We start from the raw sequence: 21325 nt of genomic DNA on the forward strand, positions 1-21325 counted from the left end.
TTTTCACTTCCTGCCTCAGATTTCTGTCATTTCTGTTGTAAGTATTTTTATATTTTTGCTCATAGACCTCCTTAGAAAATGAATCCAGCTGACTTTCAACTCGAGTCAACACAATTCCAAATTGATCTGTGTCGGGCTCGCGTGAGTTGTGTTTTTGCTCGTAGCGTCGACGTCGATCCGAGCTCACGATGTTTTCAATTCTGAGATCCAAACACGGCGAATGCGCTTAACGTGGAATTCCTCCAATCCTCTTCCTCGGCGAGGCCCCAGGAGATGGGGCTGCTTCTGATCAGCTCGCCAACACGCTGCTCCGATCGTAGCCAGGAAAGCGACGAGTCGTGTTGTCGGGACCTTCTCTGCTATACAGTGGACCCGAACAGAAAGTACCTGAGCTATAGTTACACCCTAAATTCTAGTATCCATCCATCCATTATCTAACATTTTTCTGGATCAGGTCGCGGGGAAAGTCGCTTCACCAAAGGATACCCAGACTTCTCTTTCCCCAGCCACTTCTTCCAGCTCTTCCGGAGGGATCCCGAGGCGTTCCTCATGCCAGTCGAGAAACGCAGTCTCTCCAGCGTGTCCTGGGTCGTACTCGGGGTCTCTTTCCGGTGGGACGTTCCCGGAACACCTCCCCATGGAGGCGTCTGGGAGGCATCCCGATCAGATGCCCCAGCCACCTCATCTGGCTCCTCTCAGCGGCCCGACACTGAGCCCCTCCCTGATGACCGAGCTTCTCACGATAACTCTAAGGGAGAGCCCGGACACCCTGCGGAGGAAACTCTTTTCGGCCGCTTGCATCCGGGATCTCGTTCTTTCGGTCATGACCCACAGCTCATGCCCATAGGGAAATATTGTAATGCAATTTGAAATTTTGGTACAGATTTTAACAAGAAACATGGAAGTCGACATCCATCATTTTCCTTTGCGGGCCGCATAAAATCATGCAGTGGGCCGGAGCTGGCTCCCAGGCCTTGAGTTTGACACCCGCGTTTTATAGCGACAGGCATGGACAAGTCTCATAATGCATGTCCCCCCCCCCCCCATCCTCCTTCATGGGATGGGGGGGTGTTGAAAGCACCCGCTGGGGGTCACCTCAGAGGTGGACAAAAAGTCGTGCTCCAAGCCCGCTTGTGAGTTTGCACACTAATGCGAGTCCAAAAAAAAAAAGTCAATATTTTTTCAAGCAATAATAATCTATAATAACATCCATAATCTAATAAAGTGAATTAATGTCGACACGTTGGGCATCTTCCAGTTGTATACATTGTGGCTAATTAGCCAAAAACGTGAACTATATTGGAGGTACATTTTTAGATTATTCTATTTTTTTCAATGAACCATTTCTATCTATTTATTGAGACAAATTCATTTTTAAAATACTATAATTTGTACATTTTCATTTAACCAACAGGGGGAAAAACGTAAAGCTAGCGATACCAAAGGGTGTTCACGACCGGATTTAGTGTGCCCTTCACAATAAGAGTTAGCTGACGAAGCTCAACTTCCTACCATGTATGTATGTGTATTTCTTTCGGCTTGTCCTATTTCATTCAATCAAAAGGAAGATTATCATGTGTTTGAATGACGGAAATAACAACAGCATGGTTATAAAATTCAATGAAACGATGAATATGCATAGAAGACGTTAAAGTTAAACTATGATACGTCAACCTAGATTCTTGAGTGCTAGAATATTAGTTGAATGATGAGTTACACTTCACAGACGCTGTAAATAATATGCAATTTGAATTTTTAACGTATCGAAAATGTGAAGAATGTTTTGCATCTTTAATCATAACTTCCGGTATAACTTTTGTTTTGTGATCACAACCGGAAGTCGTTACCTTCAGCCTGACTTGTTCTCGCAAAACAAGAGACGGCGCGCGGCCGAAACTTCACATCAGTGCCGCGCAAAGGAAGCGCAAACAACGATGGCATTTCAACCAGAGGCGTAATTTTAAAAAAAAAAAAAAAATTGTTTGTTTTTAGTTCGCTTCTTTTAATACATTTTTCGCATTTGTCATTTGCAAACTTGGGTAACTTTGATTATTTTCATTTTTTTTTTTTTTGGGGGGGGGGGTTACACTTTGTGGCGGATGCTGAGATGCGCACAAAGTGACAGACAGCGGCTCCTCGTGTCTTCTTCTGTCCTCTGCGAGCTATCAAAACGCAATGAAAGGTACACTACTGCTATTATTATTATTATCTTTATAATCATGGCAACGATTTGTGATGCATTTGCAGTTGAATTATGATGATAATCGCCTTTACACATTCTCCTTGTACTTGCATGCGTTGCTGAGATGTGCTCCACCTCACTCATAAGAAATGAGACTTAAAAAAAAAAAACATAATTAGCATCGCGAGCATCTTCCTGTATGAAAAAATAATAAGTACAAAAAATAATAAAATAAATAATTAGAATAATAAATAATAATAACAAATAATTAAATGAAATATTATTTTTTTTAAAAAAGGATCTTCCTGTAATAGCGGTTCACGGTTGACATCACCACTAGTTTACTAGTAAAGAAACTCCGCCTTCATTCTTCCCTCCTACGACCAAAACATTTCATCAGCCCCCCCCCCCCCCCACCACCACCACCACGATTCAGCGAGTTCCCCCCCACCCCCCCACCCCCATCTGGTTACCATTAAGCCCCGATGTTCTCTAGCGTAGCGTAGCGGGAATGTAATTCGGCTTACTGTCAACAACCCGCGGGGAAATCGGAGCCGGCGCGGTGGGCAAACTGCGGCACGTGGTGCCGTTCGCGGCGTTGCGGGACCTCAGAGGAGCCCGCAAATCTGTCGCGATGCATCGGAATGAACGTCGTAAGTCGGGGTTTTTTTTTTTAGGCTTGATGTGTGTTTGCACCCGCGCCAGCGCGAGACGTTTATGTCGTGTGTTTCTGATTATGTCACGCAGACGACTTTGCAGACGAGGAGGAAGTACAGTCTTTTGGATACAAGCGCTTTGGTGAGTGATAAATAGCAACTTTTATACTTTTTTTTTTTTTTTTTTGCGCTCCCACCTTAATTAGGAACAACCCCACCCCCTTAAAGTACCACTGTCATGAAATTCATGATTTTTAGTATGTTATTCATGAAAAAACTTCAGCCGGAATGAACCCAGCCGTTTTTTCAACACAAAACATGATTTTGACGTGTGTGGCTTTTTGCAACTCCCGGCATGAAAATCCTCTCGAGGGATTTGATTTTGAGAAGAAGCAGGAAGTGACGTAGGGGGCGGTCTTGTCTGTTTATGCTAGTTTTACCTGCTGGAAAGGTAGCTCGTTGTTCCTTCGCGTTAGCCAAAATGCCGGCTCGTTGTATTGTTGGATATTGCTCAAACACTCGGGAGGACGCATTCACTCTTCATGCTGTTTATACGGATGACACTTGAACTTTAATACCTCCCTACGCTAAGGTCAAGTCGCGTGTTGTAATCCTGGAAGGCAGGAAAATGTGGCAAACGCTCAATGTGCAAACACGAGCGGGACGAGAAGTTTTCTCGAACCTTTTTTTCTCGCTTTTATGCCAACAACCCGCCCACAAACACGGGCGAGACCTCAACTCTGCGACGTTGCGCAAGACGACATTGGCGAGGCGCCCGCTCGCTTGTTAAGCGCACCAACTGCCCGTGGGAAAAATGATTTCTGCTGGATTTGCGGCTCGTCGAGATAAAGAAATCGCGTTGGTCACTTTGAGCGGTTTTGACAATTGTTTTGGCTTTAGAATTATGTTCAAATTGATTATTTTTTTGGAAGCCTTTATTCGACTTTGCAACAAACAAACGATGAGCTTATAGCGTTTGCTATTTAAACCTTACAGTGGCAGCTTTACAGATGTCACAACTGCATTTTTTTTTGCGACACCAGCAGCGATTTATTACAGAAGGCCAATATTTGAGGAAATCTATGAATATGGCTAACTGACTAAGCAGGATTTTTCTTTGTTCTGTGGCGCAAATAGTGCATTTTTAATCTGCCGTAACATGCAGAATTCGGGTGAATGGAACTCCTCAGGGCCTCACACATTTCTGAAGTCCTGGGTTCAATCCCGGAACTTCCCGTGTGGAGTTTGCATGTTCCCCCCCCCCCCCCCCCCCCCCGTGCCTGCGTGGGGTTTTCTCCGGGTGGGCTCTCCACTTTCCTCCCACATCCCTAAAACATGCAATATTAATTATTAACACTCTAAATTGCCCTTAGGTGTGATTGTGAGTGTCTCTGTGTGCCCTGCGATTGGCTGGCAACCGGTTCAGGGTGTGCCCCGCCTCCTGCACGTTGACAGCTGGGATAGGCTCCAGGGCTTCCCACGACCCTCGTGAGGATAAGTGGCGAATAAAATGAATGGATGGATGGATGGAACTCCTCTGGCACACATTTTCTGGATTAACAAGTCTGCTCTACGTGTGGCGTGTTTTTTTTTTTTTTTTTTCTCTTTTTTATGATCCACAACCTCTCACTGGGATGCCTCATTACGATTTTTTGGTAACATCATAAAATATTACCACATTCACACATTTGGGTTCACGGTTCAGACGTCTCATTCGGGGCGGGGGAAGGTTTTTAACCCCGCGTCGGGGAGAGCGGAGCCCTCAAACTGTGTTCAAACGCATTCCCTGTCATCCGAGTCACCCGAGGAGGAGCATCCTGTTTGTTTTTGCCAGCCCGACTCCGAGCCGCGGCCGCGAGGAGCGCGGGGAAGTCCTTTATTCCGATGAACTCTTGACTCCGCGTGAGAAGGAGAAACCCAGGCTCGCTTTGCCGTTGTCCGGAGGCCTCCTCCCTCCACGCATTTTGGTGTCGGAGGTGCATGCCAGTCGGGATGGATCCCGTTCAAAGACGAACGCTGACTCTTAAAGCGTCTTTTAAAACCAAACCAAAACAAAAAAAAAGTCTGCTTTTCTGGACCGAAACGTCTATCAAACATCATCTAGAAGGTACACACACGTGACATATGAACGGCGAATGCACAAAAAAAGATTTGCATGAGTCATACGCCAGATAAAAGGCACATACTGTACACCCACTGAGTGAACTCATATGGCAAACCTGGACGGCTGCCACGCCACTCAAGGTTTTAAACATGTTTGTTCGTCTCTGTAGGGGGCAGTGACATAAAATGGCCGCCAGAGTTAAGCAACACAACGCACCTGATTGGTGCTTTAGAGCTGGTATGCTGGCAGTCGCTTTGAAACCACAAAACCTCGAAGCAGAGAAAGAAATGTTGGAAACAGACGTAGATCGGAGTTTTTGCTGTATCTACGCTGGGCCGACACCAAGAAAAGATCGGGACTCCGAGCCGGAGCCGGAGGCGATCTGCAATAGCGGAGGAGTTAAGCAGTTACTGAGGCTGCTAAGTCCCATTCCAGAGACAAGTTTCTGCAGTTCCATTTCCCAAACACGAGGGGAACGTTTTATTCTTGCTACACGGTACATCCAACTGCCCGTTTTGAGCCGACTAGAGTTTTCATCCAATCAGGTATTTTCAGCCGTGCGAACCTGAAAAATCTAAAAGGTTCCTGGCTACCGGAGTGTGCCTAAATTTAGGCGCTGGTTTTGGCAGACCAAGCAAAACTATGTTCTCCAAAAGTTCACATTTTTTACTTGGTGTAGTGAGAGCAGTTGGCTTCAGGGTTCTCAGCTTTGGGAGAGTCTTGCGGTGGGACAGGAGCAATTTAGGCTTGAGTTTTGTCATGGCAAAATCAGTCTAGTCTCGCTGCGTGTATGGCAGGAAAACCGGTTGTCCGTAGGCCTTAATCTCTGTTGAAAAGAAGAGAAGCATTTCCTCACAAGTGCGCACACGTCTAGAGGGCGGTTACTCGCCTTACTCCTCCCCTTCCGACACACGACAAGGCAAGTGGACGTCACTGACCCCGAAGGGTGCAAATCGTTTTGCTGCACTGGTTATGGTTTCACCGCCTCAGGCTCGAAATATTCCCGGAGCCACAATTGGGTGTCGGAGTATCTCAAGCGTCCAACCGCAGATGTCATCACGTCACGTATTGGTTCAGTCTTGCCACCGCCTAAGAACCAACACCTCATCCATCCTGGTTAACGTAGTGTCAAACATAATCTTCTTCCCATTACTCAACGGCATGATGAGTTTAACACATACTGTCGTGCACCGCTTTGCAGTGTGTTTGATGGCGTGCCAGGAATTTTGCATTCTCTTTGGTGTGGTTTCGTGGCTTCTCTTCTCCCGTACAGGGTTCTCTTGTGGTCTTCTTTCGTTCTGCCTTGAGCTTGTTTATACGTCTAAAGAGAACGCTTTTGAGACATTCAAAGCAGACTGCTGCCGAATTTGCTGTAAAACAAACAACAATGAGTGATTTACAAGAAACAAACCCTGTTCCATCCCAGTCTTGCCTCGTGTATGACATTCAGTATGATCGAAATGTAGAGCGGGTAAACAAAAACTGAGATGATGTACCGCCAGAGGGACGGGAGGCGAGATAGGGAGACGACGAGGGAATATTTCATCCCGGGGAGACGGGAAGGGAGTGAACGGGGAAGCGGGAGAAGGTGGAAGAAATGCAGCCGGTGTTCGAGGAAAGAACAGGAAGAGGACGGATGGGCTCCTGCGTGGTGAGAGAAGAGATTTGACATTAAAAGAGTCAGCTGGAGCGACCTGGGAGCATTTGTACATTAAAAAAAAAAAAAAAGAGACCCTTGAAGTGTGCGAGCAATTTGGAAGGGAAAATTCTCTAACAGGAAGAAATATTTGGCAGAACCATGACGCAATCCAGGTATTGGCATCCCCGCCATCAAATGTACCAAACCATGCTGTGGGCAAGTGAACTGGGGTGGCCAAAGTTTTGGCAAAGTGACATTTCTCTCGAAAAAACTGATGGGCGACAGGTTGTTATACCAAAGACATCTTCATCACCATATCTTTAATACCAGATACTTGGACTGTGTATTTTGTGGGAGTAAGAGTCCATTTCTGTTTGTCTCCCCACGGTGCAAGTTCTTGGCCTCCAAGGTAACTGCTTGTGTACCTTTCCCAGGCTCAAAAAGGTACAGGTATGCTCCTTTCAGGGTACCACCGAATTTGGGTTCAAGAGGTTTTAGGAATGGCTGAATGTAAAGTCCTGTCTGGCATCGCTCACTCATTAGTTGACATCAAAGAACCGTAAGTCCGCTCAGCCAGTTTAGATGCAAAGAGATATGCCGCGGAGAAAAGCACAAGAGCCGCTAGTTATTACTTTTATGATGGCTCTGTTGCAGACTTTTCTGATGCAGCACTCTAGCCGCACCCCCCGCCCCGCCATCCCCGCGACTCACGCTGTAATAACCCCGGTGTCCTTGATGTGACCCACACGCTGATGTCAGGGGAGCTTTTGCCGGAGTTCGCCGGGCCTTTTTGTTTTTTGAACGGCTTTCAATACGAGGGTCTGACTCATTGACTTGATAATTCAGCATACAGCAGGAAGCAATCCAAGACACCTGTGTCCTTTTAACGTCTCCTGCCAAAACCCGATAAAATTCTTCAGCGTTGGCGAGCTGCAACTCTTCTGTTCCGTGCTCTCCGCGCCGGAGCGCTTTCGAAAACACCGTCTCACCTGACGTAATGGATTCAGATCTGCAAATCTCCGGCGGCCGTCGAGCTCTTAAATCCCAAACAGTTCCCAGCAGCGGAACACACGGACGCACTTTCGCAAACGTATTTGGGGGATCCAGTTCCTCCCCCTTTTCTTTGTGTAAACTGTAAAAAGCCCTTCCAGGTCTCGGTCGTGAAAATCGGGATGCCAAAATCAACTCTCAGTTTCCTGCTTTGGAAGATGAAGATTTCTATCGGAAGGATAATTGCGTTTGAAAACATTTCACGTGGCGAGCACACAATCAGAAAGAGAAGGGATGCCACGACTTTTGGTATGAGCAGTTTTTAGTACAAAGCTGCACATATTAATTTGATTAACTTTGCTCCAGTCCACGGAGAAGCGAGAACTCAATTTAAATCCCGCCCTAATGGTTGTCGGGTATACGTAAATGAAAGTTGGGAGCTTGATGGACGTGAAATCAGAGCCCCAAGACTGCAGTTGTGGCACTTCTACACTTCTGTTAGATGGCGACGCCAATAAATGTCTTCAGGATGAGACATTCCTCACCCAAAAAGATGTATGGACCAGCTTTGATCTTGCAGGGCTGAGGTCTCAGAGCTTTGCAGTTTTTTGGGGTCAGTCATCCGATTTTGTTGCCATGCTGTATTTCTTACGATTTACCATCAATCAAACTTTTTGCGAGTCTCCTTCCTGATAGAAATGACTGCCAAATGTCAAAAATGTACACCCGATTGTACTGATTTACGGTCTGGGGTTTCCCCCGGGTAACCTCAAACAAACCGAGCGGTGGACGGGCGTCGATTAGTATTCATCACACCGTTGTCAGACACCTGGTCTTTGTGGAATGGGATCATCCCAGCCCGTCGTCTTCCGCTGCGTCCGAACACAATATGGCAGCGCTACACAGCTCCAGCTCGGTTCCCGTCGTCCCCCGTCCTCCCCCACCCTCCCCTGCCCGGACCACCCAGGAGGAGCTCGAGCGCCCACGATGCCGCTTAACTTTTCCATTGTTGCCCACCCCGGAGAGCCTGACCGTTCGTGGGTCTCTTGCTCGTCTTTGTGTTGCTTTTGGACGGTTCACCGTGTAATTGGATGTTCTGCGTGTGGTTTGCTGTCTGAGTTATTATTGTTGTGAGGCATCCACACCGGTGATCATCCCCGGTTTCCATTCAGACTTTTGACTGCAACCTCACTTCCTTCCTTTCCTACAAGGATGACAAAGTCCGGACACGCGTCTTGATGGATCAGTTCATTAATTATTGGTTCGTCTATTCTAGAGTTTTGCATAGTAATTCTTTTGGAGGTTTATGCTTTCATCGTGAAAACGGTTTGGTTTCTGCTCAAGCACAAATATTCCCCAATGAATAAAACAAGGTCCTGCCAAGGAATAATGTATTAATTAATATGTATGGAGTCATCTGTGAACCTCCAACAAGCGGTTATTACGTCTACGGTCTGTCGCATCCGATTCCATCTGACAGGACTCTGCGTGACTCTTTTATAGCCTCCGGGTTTTCGCAGCTGGACAGGAACCGTAGTTTGACATGTTTACATTTCTGAGGAAGAACTTGATGAACCAAGCAGAGACTAAGATGGTTTAACATAAGACCAATGTGTCAGAAATTGGGATAGAATCATCAGATATTGTTATTTGACTCCAAGGCAACTGGAGAGAGCATTGACCTTACAGTTCTGATGATCGGGGTTTGAATCCCAGTCCCGCCTGTGTGGAGTTTGCATGTTCTCCACGTGGCTGCGTGAGTTTTCTCCGCGCACTCCGGTTTCCTCCCGCATCCCAAAAAACATGCCCCAAGGTGTGATTGTGATCGTGAGTGCGGCTGTTTGCCCTGCGATTGGCTGGCAACCGGTTCAGGGTGTACCCCGCCTCCTGCCCGTTGACAGCTGGGATGGGCTCCAGCGCTCCCGCGACCCTCGTGAGGATAAGCAGCTAAGAAAATGGATAGATGGCTGGAGGCTGTTTGTGTTTGTCAGAACAGTCTTAGAAACAAGAAGCTGCTACGTTCTGAACACGATCAGAGAAGTATATGTTCTCCTTTACATATTTCCAACAGCTGAGCCGTTTTTGTGGGGGGGGGGGGGGTAAAGGCTTTATTATCTCAGCTGCTCATCAGCGGGACGATGTTATTTATTTGATTTCGGCATTACTCCGAGTAGTGACATGTAGCTGTTTATTTTGCTTTGAAGCACTTGCCTCGGCTTTGACCGCGTCGGGAGGTTTTTCGGCATTTGGATCGGGGAACGTTGCCTTTGACAAGGTTTAAAATTGCCTTTTGGAGCAAGGACGTTTTTTCCAGGTTCTTGCAGCAGAAAGTTAAACAGCCCCTTTATCAAAAACTGGAGGGCGGGCTGGCGGAGGAACGGCAGCTTTTGAATTGTGTTATTTTTACAGCATTAAATCTTTTTTTATTGTTTTTATGCTAGCCCCTTTTTCACCGGGATCTCATTTCATTCATCGCTATCGTTGCCTCGATGCTAATTAGGCGATCATTCGCCAGTCGGCCACACGCGCGCACGCGACGCTGCAATGTTTTGAGTGTTCCGACTCCCGTGTTTTGCTTTGTAACCGAAGCCCGAGTCGCTCGGCAGGCCCCCTAAATCCCCTCCGCTGAGTAAGTCCATTCCCTATCCCAACACCGCCGTTGATGTAGTTCTTTGGAAAGTCGACCTGTTTGTCTTTCTGAGTCCTTGCAGAGCCCGGCGAGGCCTCCCGGCTCGTGGGAGGCAGGGGTCCGGAGTTGCCGGGTGGGGGGGTTGACGGGGGACGGAGGCCTCCCGGGTCCACGGACGCTGGCGCTCCTCAAATCAACTTGTCATTTTATTGGCAGGAAGATATGGATTGAATAGTTATTACATTTTTTTATCTTTGGATTCCAGCTGATTTAGGAGAACATCCCGAGCTCAACTTTAGACAAGACAAAATTTGCTTGACTTTTCTGGGGGGGGGTTCTCAGTTTACTTGACTACCCTTAGTGACAGATGATGCATTCCATCCATCCATCATCTACCATTTTTCCAGATTGGGTCTTGAGGAAAGTAGCTTCAGCAGGCATACCCAGACTTCCCTTTCCCCAGCCACTTCTTCCAGTTCTTCCAGAAGGATTCCGAGGCGTTCCCAAGACAGAGAGACATAGTCCCTCCAGCGTGTCCTGGGTCGTCCTCGGGGTCTCTTTCCGGTGGAACGTGCCCGGAACAACTCACCAGTGAGGCGTCCGGGAGGCATCCGAAACAGATGCCCCAGCCACCTCATCTGGCTCCTCTCAATGCGGAGGAGCAGCGGCTCGACACTGAGTCCCTCCCGGATGACCGAGCTTCTCACCCTATCTCTAAGGGAGGGACCGGACACTCTGCTGAGGAAACTCATTTCGCCCGCTTGTATCCGGGATCTTGTTCTTTCGCTCATGCCCATAAGTGAGGGTAGAAACGTAGAAGGACTGGTAAATTGAGAGCTTTGCCTTTTGACTTAGCTCCAGATGACGGATTCTTTATTTAAAACCAATGGAATTGGAAACATTTTTGGAGCGTCCCTTTTTCTCTGTCCTTCCTCACAAATCAGTCTAATCGTCCTTCCCTCGTTCACATGAAGGTTCACTTTCAAGAAACCCGAAGCTTCCGAGGGAGATTTGCGCACATCGGCAGTCTAATTTTTGCGTCTTTGGCATTTGCCGTTCTGCTCCTCCCTCCATTGATTTCTCCGGCCTTTTGGCTGGGCACGTCCCGTCCAAAGGCCTTGTTCTCGTCTTCCTTGTTTTTCAACCGGATGATGTCACAATCCTGGAGAGACTCGTGCGGGCCTCAACAGCTCATCCATCACATCGCTGTCTTTCTCACCTTCCAGGGCTTGAAAAACAACCAAAAATCCTCTTTAAATCCTCGTTCTCCGGCTGTGTTTTAGTGACGCTCGCTTACAACCACAAGCCTGTGTGACGGAGGCGTTTGGTTTCCATCACGCTTAATAAAAAAGGCAAAACCACACATGAAGTCGTTTTTTTTTTTTTTTTTTAATTTTCCTCCCTGCCAGGGCCTCCAGAGCCATCTCATGAACTCCGAGGAATTTTGGCCCTATTTCCGCACTTCCTCTCGTTGCGTCATTGGCAGGTAGAATGAAATGTGTTAATTGCGCACGCCAACTCTGGGAGGAGAAGCTGAGAATCCCGGGAGAGACAAAATGGAAGTTTATTTGCAGTGTCATGATTTTGGGGGGGGGGAGCGTTGGTCGAGATTTGCTGCCCTGGAAAACATCATTCAACTCCAGGGTCTTTCTGCCGGACTGACATCAACATCTCGCTCTTTTGTCTGGCAGCTCCATCATCAGCAACCCTTCTACCAATATACTCGCTCTCTCGCCTCTGGACATGTCCAAACCATCGGAGTCTGCTCTCTCGAACCTTTTCTTCAAAACATCCAACTTTGGCTGTCCCACTAATGAGCTCATTTCGAATCCTATCCAACATGCTCGCTCCGAGCGAGAACCTCAACATCTTCATTTCTGCCACCGTCTCTAATCCGTACATGACGGCCGGCCTCAAGGCCTGTTTTATAGACTTTGGCCTTCGTCCTAGCGGAGACTCTTCTGTCACATAGAACACCAGACACCTTCCGCCAACTGTTCCACCCCGCTTGGACCTGTTTCTTCACTTCCTTACCCCACTCTCCGTTGCTCTGCATTGTTGACCCCAAGTATTTGAGTATTGGGTATTTGAGAGACGCTAACCGCTATCCCTACCAATTTGGGAGTCCTTGTTCTAGCCAGTTTCCACGTTGAAATCTGGAATCTGAGGCCATCGATGTCACATTATTTGAAACACACAAATGCTCTTAATTTTTTACTGGGGGTAGGAGGTGGTCGCACTCCAAGGTCACTGAAAGTCACCGATTGGTGTCCACGGGCACAGCCTCACCATGTGGGCAAGAAAAGCCAGGTGTAGGAGTCACGGAGGCCTCTGTCCCCCCCACTCCCCAACCGGCTCACAAACTTGGCAGCGGATTCAAGTCGATCAGAAATCTTGCGCAAAAGAGGTCTGATACTGGAGTGGACATTTGTGAGCTCATCCAATTCACTTTTCATTGCGATGCCAGCCTTAATTCACCCATTTGTCCTTTTGGGATCAATCTAGTTCATGGAAGTTTGTCGAGCGCGTTTAAGAGGGAGGCCAGGAGCGTGTGACCTCATCACTTTGCGTTCCTGTCCGTTACCACGGAAACCCTGACAGCTATTTACAGTAAATAAACGTCGCATTTTAATAAGCGAGCCCCCCACCCCAAGGGGTCGAAAGCAGAACTCGGTTTTTTGTGGATCTACGTGGCCAAGAAACACATTCTTGGTGTTTGGCATTTTTCTCAACATTTTGCTGAAAGAGAAAAGGTTGGGTCAGGGAAGGACTCAACATATTTTGGTGTGTGGATCCAAAAAGTTATTTGTTTTATCTGACATTATTTGTAGTTTATATTAATGAGAAAATGCCGTCATAGTCTGTCTAACCAGTTTGGTCCTGGTCCAAAAAAATAATCATTTGTGTTTCAAGGCTTTTTCGTCTCGGCAAGATGCGACGAATCCTGTTCATGTTTTTTTCGGCAGGCCTCAAAAAGTTTGCGAAACGCAAACCTCGGGATATTTTTTTGCGTCTCGTGTGGAATTTGACTTCTCCGCTTTCACCGTGACAAAGGTGGAAAAACATTTCATTGGTGTTGTCGCTTTGTGGCCACGCGGGAGTCCAGAGTCCTGGGAAACATGTTTATAGAGTCTGTAAATGACATTACCGGCCCTTTTTGTTATTTATTTGTTCATCTTTTTTTTTTTTTTTTTTGTAACTAGAGTGAGCGAATGTGCATCATCGGCATCGTTTCAGAAAGGAAAAACCCGATCGCGACCGAGGAGGTAGAGACTTTGGCAGTCCCGAGCGGCGCAGACGCAGCTGTGTTAACCGCCGCGTGTCGACGCTGCGCTGCACCACAAGTATAAAGATTTTTTCAAACAATTTGAAGAGGCCGAGGTGGGCTTTTGCACAACTACTTGGGTCTGAACCCCGGCCAACTGAGGTCACTGCGTGGTCAGTAAAACTCCACTGTAGTCATGCTACAGTTCATAGCGCTCCTAGTGCACTACCCCACTAGGTTCAAGAGTTTTAGTGTCCCTGCTCACTTCAGTACATCTTGCCAGTTTGGCTTTTCATGGGTGTTTGTTTCGGATGAAAACTACCATTTAATCAGAATTTGAAGCCTTGGAGTCATTCGGCGCGAGGGTACAAGAACTTGTGACAAATCATTTACTTGGCCAGAGTAGCGTCGGAGGTTATTTGAGTTGGGTACGAATCAAAACCATAAGAGTATTACATTTCACCCACCCCCATTTTCTCTCGCGCTCTCGTTTTTCTTTTCTGTATTCACGGTACGCGGGGAGGTGAACCAACATCTTTCTATTAACCCGAGAGTGAGACTGGGGTGACTAATCGAAGCGACGCTTTGATAGGAATTAAAGCGGATGAGCGTTGGAAGCTTTGGCACTCTTTAATCGTGTCCCGTTAACACCACTTGGGTAAAAGTGAGGAGGTGGGATTAGGGTAGGGTTAGGAGAGGGCGTTTAGGTCAGGGTTGGCGTGTGGAGTGAGGTTTCAGTTTAGGAGGAAGGATTAGGATTGGGTTAAGGAGCTGCACTTGGGGTTAAGGGGTAGAGGCGTGGAATACTTTTGGGATTAGAAGGAATTTGGAGCCAGCGCCAGGGAGAAGGCTCGGGGTTAGGCAGGCGGTGTTGGCGTCAGAGCACATCAAGCTGGGGGACATTCTGCCACTCAATGTTTGATACAAATACACTAATCGCTAATCATCTAATACATAAATGATAAAGTCTTCTTATTTTGCTTGTATACATTTTTATCTTTATCTCACAGTTAGTCCCTTAAATGGGGTGGACTTCCCTTGGGGGTGACACTCGGGGAAGGAGATAGGACTACGCTTGGATCTTGCGTTAGTATTCCAAAGTAGAGTGAAGATTTGGGGTGGCGATTAGGGTTAGGATTACGGGTTTAGAGTTGGGTTGCAGGGTTCAGGTTTAGAGGTGGCGTTAGGAGTCGAGGTCAGGCGGTAGAGGTCTTGGATTATGGTTATGATTAAAACCTAGGGATAACAGTTAGGTTTTCGAATGAGGTTCAGTAGCTAGGGTTAGGATTATAGTTCGCTTGGGTTAGGGCAGGGATTATATTGTTAGAAGGTTTATGAGGATGGCCATTGTTGGTTAAGTAGCAGGTGTATGAAAATTGAACCTCGTCTCACACACACACAGTCGCACTTCCTGGGTTGCAAATAAACCACAGCTGTGTCCCACAAATCCCGAACCTTTTGGTTGACTCTACTCCAAATTCTACAACCTAAGAAGAATGGTAAGGTTGAGCCACGAAGTTGTCTTCAATGTAACCATTACTTGTTTTTCCAAAAGTTTGCTCACAGGAGACTTCGCTTACGCCAGAAGGTTTGTTGAAATATTTTTGCGGGGTGCGCAGGGAAGAAAATAAGCACGAGTGTAAACAACCACACGGGGAAGAGATTTGTTTTGGTGTCCCTTGCCCCTTGACCACCCAGGGGCTTTAAGGGAACTGTTTCATGTAGACCCCAATCCCGTGTTTGTCCAGATGTGGGAGTCCCGGTCTTGGCAACAACAACAACAAAAAAAAAGCGTTACCCGTAATGTGGCTTTTTAGTTTTTTTTCCTGCTTTGTATACAAAAGAACAATATAAAGACTTTCAACCCCCCCCCCTCCCTCCCTCCCTCCACAGCCATCCAGGAGGGCGCCCAGTGCACCAAATGCAAGAAGGAATGGGCACTGAAGACCTCCATAGCCTTGCTCTACGTGCTGTGTACGCTCCTCACCATAGCCGTTGCCGTACTTGGATATAAAGGTAAGATGACGACCGTGTGGGTATTTTATAATTCTGTTCCGTATGAATATTCAACTCCACATATTGCTACTACTGTATTTCTCTTGTCCCGAAGACAACTTTCTTCAGATTGGGTAAAATTCCCTTCTAAATATCCCCGTATGTTTCAGCACTCTCCTCTGTTCTTTTTGGACCGTCCAAACGGCCCTCGGACTGTCCCAATTCTAAACGGTTTGCATGCAGGGTATTGAAAAGTCAAGGTCCTCATCCAGTTTCAGCTCATGCCACCGTGAAACCGGATCGCTGCTCTTGAAGACTCTTTGCGTTCTTTCACGGCAAAAGAATTCTTGTTCGTCCCTTGGCTGCGTTTCTTGAGCTTTACTGAAAGACAACGGTACGGGAGTGGGAAAAACACATCACTGTGCGGTTAAAAAGTCAAGCCGGAGTCAGCGGTCTTGGCCCCGTCCAGAGGGAACAAAAGCCAGCCTGTGTTTCCCCGCAAAAGCTTACCACTAAACACAATTCATTGGCGTAAGTACCAGGAAGCAAAGTTTAGGTCAGTCAAGCCCATCCGGGTCAGCTGACCCCTCCAAGTTGCAACTATCGAGATGTGGAGGCCATCGGGTCCATCTCAGAACCGAACCAGAAGTGAATTAAAAAAAACAGCAGTTGAGCTAAACTTTTTAGTTTCATGCTTTCCAGGTCAGGTTTAGTCTTTCAGGGAACTAGACTGTGAATGTGCTGAACATAATTGTCATAAACATTGCCATATGACCCCCCCCCCCCCCCCCCCCCCCCCACACCCTCACTCCTCCCATTTCTTTTTTTTTTTTTTTCCAAACAGTGAAGTTATGTTAATATGTTCGGGGGGTTATCTGTGCGTCTCCATGTCCCCCTCGTGCTCTCTCTTGCACGCTTTCATGCGGACCTAATCGATCCCAGATGCGCCGCAAGGGAACTCAGCGCGACTCTGGCCAAATTGGGTTTTTACTGGCACCGGTGCAAAAGCCCGTCTAGGGAACCTCGGATCGGTGTCCGGCGACACGTGTCCAGTGGTGGCCCAGTCAGAACCGCATTGATCGCTGAGACTTCCCGGGGACTCTGCTCGGTCCCTCAACTCAGCAGCTTCCTTTTCGATTGGTGACCTCTGTCCGACCGGATTGACACAACCAACGACGGAATGAGGTCTGCCCGTCCTAAGGCTCCATCGCTTTCCCTTAAAATCAGTCCGGAACGGAAATGAAAGTGGCAAACGGGGAATGCTTTCACCTGCTTTCAGCTTTGGTTTGGGTATTTGTTGTCTTTTGGGCAAAAGGATCAGAGGCCACCGTTAGCTGTATTTCTTTAAGTGACCATGTACTGACCACATTTAATGATTTACTGTGTAGTTTCTTCGAAAGTAACTTTTGGTGACCCCAGACGTAGGCCCACCTTCCAAAGCATGCAAGCAAATTGTGTCGCAATGGGCTCAAACTCTTTTCACGGTACCGTAATTGTACTAAAAACGGCTGCCAGTGTGGGGTTACATTGTGAAACACTTTATTTTAGCAGGGAATTTTGTTCCTTTTAAAAGTCATTTTACAAGGTGTCCCGCTAGGCTCGAAAGACCCACAGAGAACAATTCAGACTTGGGACAAAACACCACATTTCTACATCGCTAGAAATTTCTTAGCTGACTGCCAAGTTAATGTCTTCTGTCGTCGAGTCTTTAAATTGTCTGGTTTTTGGCAGATTTTGCCACGTGTTCATCCTAAGGAGGCCAGAAAACCAGACAGGAACGTGTGAAGGAAAATGTGCTGTTCGTAAAACACTTGTGCCGGGACTTCAAAGTGTTGCTTGTATTGTAGTCTGTAACGTTTCATCTCCAAATACTCCCGATGTGCTCGTGACAATCTAAGGTCACATTGATTAGTTCGCATGAAGCTAAGATAACTAGCCTTCGCTCGTCTGGCCCCGTCCACCGACTACTCCCCCCTCGCTGAAGTCGAGGTTGTCCCCACTTTTAAGGACGCGTCCCCCTGGTGAGGCTGGTGCTGGCGGTGGGCTGACTCCCTGAAATCCCAGACACATTCCAGAGGAAATGAACGCCGGTGTCGCCTGTGGGGGCGTGAAGACCCTCCCCTGCCACGGTGCCCTCCCCCCTCCTTCCCCCAGTTATCTCTGATTCCATCCTGTTGACTAAAGACCCCTCCTGCCAGGTCAGCTTCTATCCCTGGGGAAGGTCGTCCTTCCTGAATGTCTGTCACTGACGACCCCCGGGCCATATTTATGGGATCTGTGTGTCTCCTTCTCAAAGTAAACCTAATTAAAGCTGATGTTATTTACTTTGCTTGACCTAATCCAGAGAGTTAACACTAATCACTTCCACCGTTATTGCATGTCTACGAGACATGTCCCGAGATTTCTTCCCGACTTCCACGGTTTTCTTCTGATCCCTTTTCATAAATGTTGTCTGTGGTTGGAGGCCATTCTGGCTCCCGAGTGAAGTTCAACCGAGACCATGCTAACCTCCGTCTCGTGTTTCTGTGGCAGTGGTCAAAAGAGTCGACAGCGTGTCCGAAGGCGTCGCCAACTATGGGGGGAAGATCATCGCGGTGGAGACGGACTTGAAAAAGCTAGGTAAGCGGAGCAAGAGTTTCTCGACAAAAGATACGGCGTGATGCAAGAATTTTCCATATTCAGATGATCAAAGCGGGGAAAAATCTGAGAACGCCACCACAGCGATCCATGCCTTCAAAAGTAAGGTGTGGGCCCTGCAGAGGCAACTGTCCACCATGGAGGAGCACCTCCACGGCGATCAGGTCAAGCTGAGCCAGCTGCAAAACCTCGACTCGGAAATCCAGAGCGGTCAGGCCTCCATCCGAGATCTGTTGGACAGCAACACGGCCGCCTTGCGCTTCGTCAACGGCACCCTGCACACGTACGGCGGCGTCCTGGGGGGTCTGCGGGACGACACCAACCGACTGCAGAGAGAACTCCAGCAGCAAGTGAAACTCCAGAACCAGGTCTTGCTGAGCATCGGTGGTCTGAATCTCACGCAGGCGCAGCAGCGCGGCCTCATTGAGGCTCTGCACCGCTCGGTGGACGACACAAGTCAGAATATCCAGAAAGTCCGCAATGACTTCCAAATCCTTGAGCAGACCACCAGACAGACGCGCTCCGATACCGAGTGGCTTCGGAGTAAAGTGGACAACCTGCAGGTTCTGGCAACCAATGCCTCGACGCTTTCCAAAGCCAACAATGACAGCCTGGAGGAGGTCGGATCCCAGCTGGCCTTTGTGTCCAGCCAGTTGCAGAACACCAGCACCTTGGCCGAGGCCCACGACCAGTCCCTGAAGGACATCCTGGACCGGCAGAGGGACTTCACCAACATTACATCATCTAAACTTGAGCGTCTGGAGGTGCGGGTGGACGAGTCAGAGCAGAACCTGGACCGGGTGACTGGCAACGTCAGCTTCACCACGCAGCTCCTGGGCGCCATAAACCTCAACCTCATCGCCGTGCGCGGTTGCTCGGAAACTCTCAGCCACCACTCGGACTTTCTGCTGAGCCTCAACGGCAGCGTGGCCGACGTGAGGGTGGACGCCGCCGGACTGCGATCCCAGCAGGAGGAGCTGGCGGCGCGCTTGGATAAGGAGGTCACCAGCCTGTCCATTATCATGGAGGAGATGAAGCTTGTGGACACCAAGCACTCCCAGTTGATCACCAACTTCACAATCCTACAGGGTAAGATGTGATGAAACAGTTTGTTTGGAACACGCTCGCTTAATTAAGGACTTCAAATTGTTCATCAGTATGTGAGTGTGAGGGTAAATGCTTGTCTGCTGAAATCAGCTCACCTGGGGACCAAGTGAGAAGAAGCACTTTAAAAAAAAAAATGAATAAAGGATGGAAGGTTCCTTTGCTTACACTACTTTCGGTTGCAGGTCCTCCTGGTCCCAGAGGGCCTCGAGGGGACAAAGGACCTCCGGGACCGGCCGGTCAATCAGGTCAGAAAGGCGAGAAAGGGGACAAAGGTGCTTCAGGCATACGAGGGCCGAGAGGAGAGCAAGGGATTCCAGGGCCACCAGGTCTACCAGGCTTGAGGGGCCTTCCAGGTGTCCCGGGAAATCCGGGGTCCAAGGGCCCCAGGGGATCCGGGGGAAGGGCTGGACCTCCCGGTGGTAAGGGCGAGCCAGGAACCGCAGGTCTGCCCGGTAGAGACGGGCAGCCCGGTCCTCAGGGTGCGCAGGGTCCACCGGGCATCCGGGGTCCCATAGGGCCGGCCGGGGAGCAGGGTCCAAGGGGACTGCAAGGACCAGTGGGGCCTCCGGGGCCTGTGGGACCACCCGGACCACCTGGAATTCCCACACGGGGAGCTGTCAGCGCCATGGGCCCGGCATCACTTCAAGATGAGGGCGTCGCTCCGACACTGTGGGCCCCAGGTACGACCTCCCCAAAGACCACCAGCATCAATCGTACCAAAACCCTTTACGGGAGGAGGGGGGGGGGGGGGCGTTATATTCGACACGTCACCATTTTTGACTTCTGGCACGATCTGATTGCCTGTCACAGGTTGTCCGCCTGAGTGGCTTCACTACAGGGACAAGTGCTACTTGATCTCCAAGGACTCGCACAGCTTCGATGACGCTAAGACCGCTTGCGCGCTCAACTCGGCTTCCTTGTTGATCATCCGCGACATGGAGGAACAGGCAAGTCCCGCTCGGTCTCAAGGTTGAGATTCGCTTTTTGGTAGGAATCCTCCAATGATGCTTCTTTCCAACAACAGAAAATGATTTTTTTTTCCTCATATGATTTCAGAAATGGCTGCAGAAGCAGACGACGGGCAAGGGTTACTTCTGGATGGGTCTAACCGACCGGGAGGAGGAGAACGTCTGGCGCTGGCTGGACGGCAGCCGACCGGCTTTCACGTCAGTACTCTCTGGGAGTTCGTAATTACTCAAATGCAGATGGGGAAAGGCACGTCATGGGAACATTTTGTCGGCAAATAGCAGGGAATATTATTACTTGCGTGGAGTGGAATCGGAGTTTTAAAACACTTCCTGGTACATAAACACGCAACATTGTTGAGCTTAGCCATCAGTTTCGGTCACTGCTGCTGCTGTTTTGGTTAGCAACCACAGAGTTCCAGTGAGCATCTCTGGACATTTTTTTTGGTCACGTTACGAGCTAAATATCGGGGCGGCGTGGGCCGATGCAGGAAGTGGAAGCCCGGCCAGCCCGACAACTGGGGTCACGGCCACGACGGCGACGAGAACTGCGCGGGCCTCATCCACGACGGCCTGTGGAACGATTTCTCCTGCGACGACGTCATGAGCTACGTTTGCCACAAGCGACAGACGCAAACGCGTACGTGCACAACCTCCGCCCGAGCCGTGCGTACATTTTTAATATTTACTAATATCATTCACTGTGTCTGTTGTGCCTCAGCAGGGAGCTCGTAGCAGTCAAGGCGGGGGAGGGGTGGGGGCAGCTAGACCGGACTCCACACGGGATCTGGTCCACCACGAAGGGACGCGTTTGGGACTCGAGCGGCTTGAGTGCAATACAGCAGCGCAGCCAAAGGAAGGACATTCATTTTTTTATTAATTATATATATATATATATAGATAGATAGATAGATAGATATACATACTGTATATTTTTTACAAATTTACCAAGTGATTGAAATATATTTTAACGCGCAACTAAATATCTGAATGTATATTTCACGATGCGGTTTTGTAGGAGATGAGCGAGTCCTTAAATGCAAAAACAAAATTACTGTACATGCTTTTCACTCTTTCTTAAAAATGTTTTCTGATGAGATTAAAAGTTACCAAATGATATCGGACGTTTTCAATTGAAGTACCGTCCAAAGTAAGG

At 48.4% G+C, this 21325-nt stretch overlaps 1 protein-coding gene across 4 annotated transcripts; it reads left to right on the forward strand.

Annotated features, from left to right (window-relative positions):
- Positions 1–1416: 1416 nt before the first annotated feature.
- Positions 1417–21139, forward strand: LOC133492934 (collectin-12-like). 4 transcript variants are annotated; one of them, XM_061805793.1, is made up of 11 exons: positions 1417–1515; positions 1841–2182; positions 2930–2980; positions 15359–15481; positions 17993–18079; positions 18143–19186; positions 19387–19884; positions 20015–20151; positions 20261–20370; positions 20661–20809; positions 20891–21139. In XM_061805793.1, the coding sequence occupies exons 2-11, from the start codon at positions 2176–2178 to the stop codon at positions 20902–20904; spliced, it is 2220 nt and encodes a 739-aa protein (XP_061661777.1). In that variant the 5' UTR covers positions 1417–1515; positions 1841–2175; the 3' UTR covers positions 20905–21139. The 4 variants fall into 4 exon arrangements, with proteins under 4 accessions (XP_061661777.1, XP_061661776.1, XP_061661774.1 ...); XM_061805792.1 differs by lacking the exon at positions 1417–1515 and having other exon boundaries at positions 1575–2182; XM_061805790.1 differs by lacking the exons at positions 1417–1515; positions 1841–2182 and adding an exon at positions 2676–2835.
- The last annotated feature ends 186 nt before the right edge of the window (positions 21140–21325 follow it).

The sequence above is a fragment of the Syngnathoides biaculeatus genome, chromosome 19, assembly GCF_019802595.1.
Source record: "Syngnathoides biaculeatus isolate LvHL_M chromosome 19, ASM1980259v1, whole genome shotgun sequence".
NCBI lineage: Eukaryota > Metazoa > Chordata > Actinopteri > Syngnathiformes > Syngnathidae > Syngnathoides > Syngnathoides biaculeatus.